Source organism: Cololabis saira, chromosome 7, assembly GCF_033807715.1.
Source record: "Cololabis saira isolate AMF1-May2022 chromosome 7, fColSai1.1, whole genome shotgun sequence".
NCBI lineage: Eukaryota > Metazoa > Chordata > Actinopteri > Beloniformes > Belonidae > Cololabis > Cololabis saira.
In genome coordinates this window covers 1819177-1828574 of record NC_084593.1, presented here as the reverse complement: position 1 = coordinate 1828574, position 9398 = coordinate 1819177, and the positions used below count along the sequence as shown (strand labels likewise).

At 42.1% G+C, this 9398-nt stretch overlaps 1 protein-coding gene across 2 annotated transcripts; it reads right to left on the bottom strand.

Annotated features, from left to right (window-relative positions):
- Positions 1–364: 364 nt before the first annotated feature.
- Positions 365–9079, bottom strand: LOC133446722 (uncharacterized). Of its 2 annotated transcripts, none has more exons than XM_061724735.1 (5): positions 8847–9079; positions 5153–5455; positions 3318–3614; positions 3070–3195; positions 365–920 (listed from the first exon to the last, which is right to left on the bottom strand). In XM_061724735.1, exons 1-5 carry the CDS (start codon positions 8893–8895, stop codon positions 907–909), a joined length of 789 nt encoding a protein of 262 aa, XP_061580719.1. In that variant the 5' UTR covers positions 8896–9079; the 3' UTR covers positions 365–906. The 2 variants fall into 2 exon arrangements, with proteins under 2 accessions (XP_061580719.1, XP_061580720.1); XM_061724736.1 differs by having other exon boundaries at positions 3100–3195; positions 8847–9076.
- Between the last annotated feature and the right edge of the window lie 319 nt (positions 9080–9398).

Genomic DNA, 9398 nt, shown 5'->3' with positions numbered 1-9398 from the left:
CAGGTGTGTACCGATTTTCGTGCATGTACGTAAAACCGTACTGTGGGGCTTGAGGCACAAAGTTTTCTAGGGGGCGCTGTTGAGCCATTTTGCCACGCCCATTAATGCAAACCATTAAATATCAAATTTTTCGCCAGGCCAGTCTTGCATGCAAAATTTGGTGACTTTTTGGGCACGTTTAGGGGGGCAAAAAGGCCCTCCTTTCGTCAGAAGAAAGAAAGAAAGAAAGAAAGAAAGAAAGAAAGAAAGAAAGAAAGAAAGAAAGAAAGAAAGAAAGAAAGAAAGAAAGAAAGAAAGAAAGAAAGAAAGAAAGAAAGAAAGAAAGAAAGAAAGAAAGAAAGAAAGAAAGAAAGAAAGAAAGGTGCTCGGGCCCTAATAATATAATATATGTATCTTAAAACCATACTGACAGACAATGCTTTCATTAACTGATTCCCCAAAAAAGGATGGATGTGATCCGCTGCCCGCTCAGCTCTACAATCACTCACAGTCAATAAAGAAAAACCAAGATGTGCCCCCTAGTGGCTAAATATTTAACTGAAATGCTATTTTACAAACATGATTAATATATGCATGAGACTATCAGGAATAAAGACGTGAGAGATGATCCCAGTTCAGGAGATTTAATACATCGTTAGCATGCTAGCGGGTCAAACATCCATCAGGCACCTCGAAGCAGGAGTGACGCCGAGGAAAAGCTGCAGAGTATATTTGATGATCACAAAATGAAGACTAAACACTAGGATTGTCATAAACAAAGCTGAACTTTCAGAGACCAAACATCCGTCTGCTGCTCTGTACCCAGGCTAACGCTAATGTTTCCATCACACACAGCTGATTTATTGATCTGTGGATCGGACTGAAGTAGGCAGGTCTTCATCGTCTCCATAGTTCACCACATCATCTTCATCCCCGTTCAGCTGTAGAAACGTACAATGTTCTTGTAATTCATGTTTTTCACCACCAGAGGGAGATAAAGATCATATTTACAAGATAATGGACCGTTCTTAATGGTTCCTGTGAAATTGATCTACAATTATAAACTCTTTTAATATCAATATCTGGATGTAAACCAGAAAATCATCCATTAAGAACATTTATGGAAGTTAGAAGCTATAAATGTTTATTTAACGTCCTTTTAGTCAACTAAGACAACAATGATGGTTGTCTCTGGTGTTTATGTTTATTAATAGAAAACCAAGAATAATCAGCAGCAAATGATGATGGAAATGAACAAACAGGAAACATGACAAATGAAGATCTGGAACATAAAATATTGAATTCTTAAATTCTTAGGCCCAAATCCACAAAAGGATTGGGCGGCTTTTGCGGCTGCTAAACCGGTGCAAATGAGACAAAAGGAGAGCGTCTAATTCACAAAACACCTGCAAAGGGCAAATTGCACCACAAACTGCGCTGCCAAGCAAATAGTGTCATGGTGCGTCTGTGCCATTGGCATGCATGTAAATTACCGTATTTTCTGGACTATAAGCCGCACCTGTATATAAGCCTCATCCGCTCTATTTAAAAAAAAGATATTTCAGCCGCAGATATTTCTGTTGTTAGATTAGATATTTACTACATGTACAGAAGGATTTTGAACTGTAAATGATGTACATGTTTGTACCTAAATAGATCATTCCTAACAGTGTCTTTTAACACGGCACTTTGCTGATTAAACCGGGACAGAACCAAGAGAAAACAACCGCTATTTATTTATTTATCCATTTATCTGTTTGAAATCTCCTTCTACCTACTTCTATCTGCTAAAGAAGAAGTAGTGTATTCTTCTTTGCATTTATTTTGTCTTAGTTTGGATTCTAATTCCGGTTAGCACTCCCCCTAGCGGTGGAAGAAAAATCCACAGAATAGCTGCACCTTTGTATAAGGCGCATGGATCAAAACCATGAAAAAAGTAGCAGCTTATAGTCCAGAAAATACAGTAGGTAATATTCATACATTCGGCGCAAAATTGCCCCCTTTCTATGCAAATAAGCCTCATTGCAAAAACCGTCTAATTCACAAAGGCCAGCGCTATTTGCCACACGCAAAAATAGTGGAGCAAATACCGTCTTTTCGAAGCGTGTATTAACTGCAAACTCACTCCTCACTCCCCGTCTGTCTCTGTTTCTCTCTCTCTTCAATGTCATTCAAGCCTGTGTGATACTGAATGATATTAAGGGTGAAATCTATAGTCAGACATGACTGTAGACAATCAGATCAAATGGGGTTGTGGACTTATCTCGGATTTAAAAATATAAATAACAGGATGGAGCTCAGGATTCATCCATAGGCTACATAAGGGGCTGCTTTATTACAAACAATTCCACCATATAAACATATAAATCTAGAATGTGTGTGTTTAACAGCTGACCTGTAGGTGTGTGTAGCAAAACACAGAACATGAATTACCGTCAGATCCTGATCTGATCCCGATCCAGTGTTAATGAAGTTACTGGTGCTGTGCCTTGTGCGTAAATGCGCACAGCCTCTTAACATTTGACATTTCATTAGCTTATGTCATACATGCGAAATACTAGAGAAGTACAAATACGTGAAAGTTGAGGCTGTTGTGCTCTCTGCAGTTTTCATTATGGAACAATCTGTGTGCTGAAAAAGAACACTGGAAACAGCTCCGCTCACTTACTCAGACAAGGGAAAATTGCACTCAGCTGCAAAACTTTATGGGCGTGTTTGCGCCGGTATATCATAACAGCAAAATCTTTTGTGAATAGGACCTTAAAGCGGGGCAAATTGCGGGCGCAAATGCCGCGCAATTCACAGCGCTATTTGCAGGTGCAATCTATTCTTTGTGGATTTGGCCCTTAGAGTTAGTTGACAAGATAAAACATTTATTATCTTTATTCTGTCAATATTATTAATAATAATATAACTTCTGATTAACTTATCCATGAATAAGTTACTTATGTTACATTTCCAGTGACACTGGAAGGAAGAAATAGTTTCTACTTCCACTTTTCTCTACATGTGCAGCTGTGACGTCTTCTCTTCAAGTCTATTTTCTAACTAAATAACTAAATAACAGCCTGACAGGCAGGTCAAACACACCTCTTGGATTTTTGGGATTGTTCCTTTTACCTTTTTTCTTCCTGTAAATGATGAGAAACATAACGATGCTGACCAGAACCACCATCAGCCCCCCGACCACCCATCCAATAATCAATCCGGTATAATCTGGAATCAAAGGATTCAACAAAATGATCAGAAAGTCAATATTAACACTTTTACTAATTAAAAGTGTAAAGTCTGAATGATGACATCCAGTTTTTATTGTCTTCATGATTTCAGGGTCTTACCTGTAAAGTCCAGCGTGTATTCAGCATCTATCATCACTTTGCCTAATTCAACAAACTGGCAGGTGAAGCTTCTCTTGGAGCCTCTCTGCAGTTTCACCATCAGATCAGAAACACAGTTGTTCTTTCCTCCAGACTCAAACCGATCCCCTTCACCAGGCAGCACACTTCCTGTCTCATCCACCCAGATGATGCTGTTCTGATCACAGCGAAACCAATAGTAACCGTCTCTCACCAGAGAACAGTGTAATGTCATGTTTCCATCCCTTCCTGGATCCACATCTGGTGGAGATGGAGAGACTGGAAGGAGACAAATAACTGTTATTTCACCATCTTGAAAAAGAGAAACTCCTCATTTACTGATCCAGTTTTACTGACTGATTGTCTGATGTCAAATATTTCAACGTGTAAATAAACGTCAGGTGTTTGTGGTCAAGTTCCTCTGAGAGAATCCGTCATGTTGGGGAGGATCCCAAATCATATCAATCAATATTATATCATATTATTATTAATAATAATAAATATTAATATTAATATTAATATTAATATTATTATTATTGTGTATAGTATATCAAATTATTATTAGTATAGATATCGGATAGGTGAATGGATGAATGAATGGGATGCCTGGGTCTGGGGCCCTCCGTTGTCGGGCCTGCACGGGTGTTGCCCTGTTGGGGGGTTCCCTCTCTCCGGGCCCATCTCCGGTCCCCCCCCGCTGCCTCCACGGCGGGGCGCCCCTCTGGTGCCCCTGCCCGCGTCCGCGGTGGCCCTGTCTCTCCGGGCAGGCTGGCCCCCTGCTGGGTGGGGGTCGTTGGCCTGGAGGGTGAGGGCCTCCTGGCCCCGTGTCCAGCCCGGACCGGGTGGCCGGGGATTGCCTGGGACACGGTCCGCCGCTGCTTCTTCCCGTGTCGCGGGGGCTCCGCCGGGGGGGGGGGCCTCGCAGGCGGTGGGTTGCCTCCCTCCTGCTTCTCCCCTCTGTGGGGTTGCCGGTGGCCTGGGTTCCGGGCTCTTCCGTGTCGGCCTCTGGTCTCGCGGGTGGCGGGGTTGCTCCCCCCCCTCCCCCACTATAGATACACTTCAGGTAGAGCTTTGTTTGGTTTATTACACACACACACACACACACACACACACACACACACACACACACACACACACATAGACATATACACACTCACGTACACGTATACATATTCATACATTCACGCATGCACACATACACACACACATAGCCACGCATATGCATACACACACACAGTTACATTTAGCCACACATACATATTCACGTTCATACACACACACACACATTCACACACATATAGCCACTCAGTCTCATACGTATACATACACATACACAGCCACACAAACATATACATACACACACACAAATAGCCACAAAGACATGTACACACACACACACACACACACACACACACATAGACATAGACATACACACTGGCTTGTTCACTTGCATGCTTGCTCTGTATTTTTTGGGGTTAGTTAGCGGTAGCTTAGCTCAGATTGTGATTGGATCTCGAGATTTGGGTCGATTGCTGCTTGTGTGTTGGTCGGCTCCGTGTTGGTTTTGTGTTTCGTGTGGTTTTTGTTGCAGATTTACAGTTCTTGACGTCTGCTTCCGTGTGTTCCTGCTTCCTGGATTGGCAGTGGATGTCACCCCCCACCCCCCATCCCCCCACCACCCCAAAAAAAAAAAAAAAGAGGAGGATCCCAAAAAGACCAGACGTTCATGTCACTGACAAATCCACACAAGCTTTTAACAGAGTTGATGAGGAGGATTCAAACTGATAGTCTGGATGTTATTAAGTCAAAACACTCACCTGTTAAAACACTCAGATACACACGTGTGCTGAAGAAAGCAACCTCATTCATGACCACATCATCAATATTCCTACAATAGTAATGACCAGCATCTTCAGCAGTGATGTTTTTGATGGTCAGAGAGCAGTTACTGCTCAAACTCATCCTGTCAGCTCCAGGTGCCGTCTTATATATAGTATCTCCATTAAGAGCGATGCCTTGATGAAACCATTTAACATTAGAACATTGGTAATATGAAGATTTGATGTCATTCGTTAAGACGAAGTCATCTCCAGCTCTGTGAAGGTATTCACCACTGATTCCTGTTGCAGAGAAAAAACACAGAAAAGTTTTACACTTCACACATCAACCTGACCCAAGAAAGATATTTAGTTTGTCAGCACAGAAGAAACATTCAGTAACCTTGACTTGATAGAATAATTTTAATTTTTCTTCAGTATACATGTCCATGTATCAGGGGAGACACAAGCAGGTCTGTTGCACTATTTGGACGCCCTCAGGGTTTTGCTGAATCAGGGAAAGATGTCAAACCTGCAGGACAGCAGCTCTGCAGGACCCGGGCCGAGCTCCACCGTCATATGTGCAAGTGTTCATCATTAAAACAAACTTAACATGACACAGCTTATTTTAATGCAATGATATATTTGGTTTCATGGAAACATGAAAAGAGGAAGCAAACCTTTCTCTTCTGCCTCGACTTTGAACCTTTTTCAAAAAAACAGAAGAATAAAATAACTTTTGTTCTCGGTAAAATACTGAAATCAGTCAAATCCCCTTTTAAAAGAAGATGAATATGTAAAGTTATTTCTTCTGACTTATTTTCTTTCTTTCACTTCAGTGTAAAAAATATAATTTTAGCTGAAATGATTGTATAAAACAGCCTGTTTGTGCAGAGACATGTAGGTGAATAACCAGGTTCTGTTTTTGTTCACGGACTGAAATCAGTGAGCTGGGGTGTGAAGTTCACACCCTCAGCCATTAAACCATTAAAATGTTATAACAGAAAATAGGGACAACCAATCAGAACAAGGAGCGGGGCTAATTCAGGTCAATGAAAGTCAATGACTCAATACCGAGTCCAATGACACCACCCACGACTCTCTATGTCAAACTATTCAAAAGTTATAGCAGAAAATAGGGACAACCAATCCGAAGAAGGGGCGGGGCTAAGGATGGAGACGCACATTTTGATGTATAACACACCTGGGTGCACGTTACGGTTCGGGCTCGGTAGCGGCTGAAGAAATGGCATGGATTGCGCCAAAATTACAGGTTTAATTCAAAATGGCTGACTTCCTGTTCAGTTTGGGCCATGGCCCCAGGAGACTTTTCTTTAAGTTGTGACATGATACAGGTGTGTACCGATTTTCGTGCATGTACGTCAAACCGTATTGTGGGGCTTGAGGCACGAAGTTTTCTAGGGGGCTCTGTTGAGCCATTAGGCCACGCCCATTAATGCAAACCATTAAATATCAAATTTTATCACCAGGCCTGGCTTGGTGCAACATTTGGTGACTTTTGGGGCACGTTTAGGGGGAAAAAAGGCACTCCTTTCGTCAGAACAATAATAATAAATTAAAGCTGCAAGCAGCGATGAACGGGCCCTCGCACTCACGGCCACCGCCCCCATAAGCATATCAGAAATGACACCACCCACGACTTCCTATGTCAAAACATTCAAAAGATATAGCAGAAAAAAGGGACAACCAATCAGAAGAAGGGGCGGGGCTAATTAAGGCCAACGAAGCGTAAGGACTCATTACAGAATCCCATGACACCACCCACAACTTCCTATGTCAAACCATTCAAAAGTTATGGCAGAGAAAAGTATTCTAGGGGGCGCTGTTGAACCGTTAGGCCACGCCCATTAATGCAAACCATGAAATATCAAATTTATCGCCAAGCCTGGCTTGCATGCAAAATTTGGTGACTTTTGGAGAACTATCAAATATGGACCAATCAGATTTCAAAATGGCCGACTTCCTGTTCGGTTTCGGCCATGGCTCCAAGAGACTTTTCTTTAAGTTGTGCCATGATACAGGTGTGTAGCGATTTTCGTGCATGTACGTCAAACCGTATTGTGGGGCTTGAGGCACAAAGTTTTCCAGGGGGCGCTGTTGAGCCATTTTGCCACGCCCATTAATCCAAACCATGAAACATCACATTTATCGCCAGGCCTGCCTTGCATGCAAAATATGGTGACTTTTGGGGAACTATCAAATATCGACCAATCAGATGAAGGGGGGCCGCGCCTTTTGGCGTCTAGCGTCGCCACGGTAACACTTTTGAAAGAGAAAAGTAATGCGTGTAGTCGCAGGATAGAGACGCACATTTTGATGTATAACACATCTGGGTTCACGATACGGTTCGGGCCGTATTAATTCTCGAAGGAATGGCATATATTGCTCCAAAATTACGCGATTAATTCAGAATGTTCAAAATGGCCGACTTCCTGTTCGGTTTCGGCCATGGCGCCAAGAGACTTTTCTTTTAGTTGCGACATGATACAGGTGTGTACCGATTTCCGTTCATGTACGTCAAACCGTATTGTGGGGCTTGAGGCGCAAAGTTTTTTCTATCTGAACCAATCAGATGAAGGGTGGGCGCACTTTTTGGCGTCTAGCGTCGCCACGGTAACGCTTTTGAAAGAGAAAAGTAATGCGTGGTGTCGGAGGATGGAGACGCACATTTTTATGTATAACACACCTGGGTGCACGTTACGGTTCGGGCCGTATTAACTGCCGAAGGAAGGCATCAATTTCGCCAAAATGACGCGATTAATTCAAAATGGCCGACTTCCTGTTCGGTTTCTCGACATGACGCCCAGAGACTTTTCTTTAAGTTGTGTACTGATACAGGTGTGTACAGATTTTCGTGCATGTACGACAAACCGCATTGTGGGGCTTGAGGCACAAAGTTTTCTAGGGGGCGCTGTTGAGCCGTTAGGCCACGCCCATTAATGCAAACCATTAAATATCAAATTTTTCGCCAGACCTGGCTTGCATGCAAAATTTGGTGACTTTTTGGGCACGTTTAGGGGGGCAAAAAGGCCTTCCTTTTGTCAGAACAATAAGAAGAAGAAGAAGAAGAAGAATTCCTGCAATTACAATAGGGCCTTCGCACTGCAAGTGCTCGGGCCCTAAAAAATAAATAAATAAATAAAAAATAATTCCTACAGATACAATAGGGCCTTCACACCATCAGTGCTCGGGCCCTAATAACAGTTTGTAACCAGTTTGTAATGTTTACCATGACCTTTGTAAGCTGAGCAGCCTCAGAGTGGTCTTTACCCTTTACAAACATCACGGTATCATCAGCAAACATAATGACCTCACATCCTCGGCACACTGATGGTAGATCGTTTATGTACAGACTGGAAAGGATCGGTCCCAGGATTGAACCTTGATGAACACCTGTTACAAGATCTTTGAAAGTAGATTTTATATTTTGTATTTTAACACACTGAGATCGTTTAGTGAGATATGATTTGAACCAGTTGGTTCAATTTAATTGGCCAAATTTAGACTGAAGGATATTATGATTTACAGTGTCAAAGGCTTTTCGAAGATCTGAATAATTTGTGCCAACGACACCCCCTCTGTCCATTAGAGACTTAATGGAGGACCAGGATAACTCACCCCTGGTTTAAATCACATAAAGCCCAGAAACATGTGAAATAAAGTTGATCTTTACCTTCAAAGTGAAGCAGTAAAGTGATGAAGAGCTGCAGTCGTGGTGTCATGCTGGCTCTGCTGGAGGAAATTATGCTTTTCTCTGTTTCTCCTCTCTATATGAACATATTAGTTCCCTTTTCTTTTTCACTTGTTGGCTAAAAACATCTTCACACCAACACCCACCGTCCTCACACTTCTGTAAATCCTCTGAATACACAACCAGCAAGAGTTCAAGATCAAAGTTTAGGTGTGCGGACGGATTATCTGAAGACCTAAACATCTGAAACAGAATCTTTCGTTTGTTCGTTCGTTTTTGTTCATTCCGAACATGTATAAAAAACATGAAAACAAATACAGGTGGACTATGTGAACTGAACTTTGAACTATTTCAATTCAATTCAATTCAATTTTATTTATATAGTGTCTAATACAACAGATGTCTCTAGACGCTTTCCAGAGATCCAGAACATGAACATAAACATAAACATAAACCCCCGAGCAATTATTATATAAATAATGGCAGGTAAAAACTCCCAGTGCGAGAAAAACCTAAAGCCAAACAGTGGCAAGA

Coding starts and splice junctions, on each gene's coding strand:
- LOC133446722 (XM_061724735.1), bottom strand. CDS start 8,895: ATGACACCACGACTGCAGCTCTTCATCACTTTACTGCTTCACTTTGAA. Junction 5,456..8,846: donor TTTACTGCTTCACTTTGAAG/GTAAAGATCAAC, acceptor TCTCTGCAACAG/GAATCAGTGGTGAATACCTT. Junction 3,196..3,317: donor ATACACGCTGGACTTTACAG/GTAAGACCCTGA, acceptor CTTTGATTCCAG/ATTATACCGGATTGATTATT.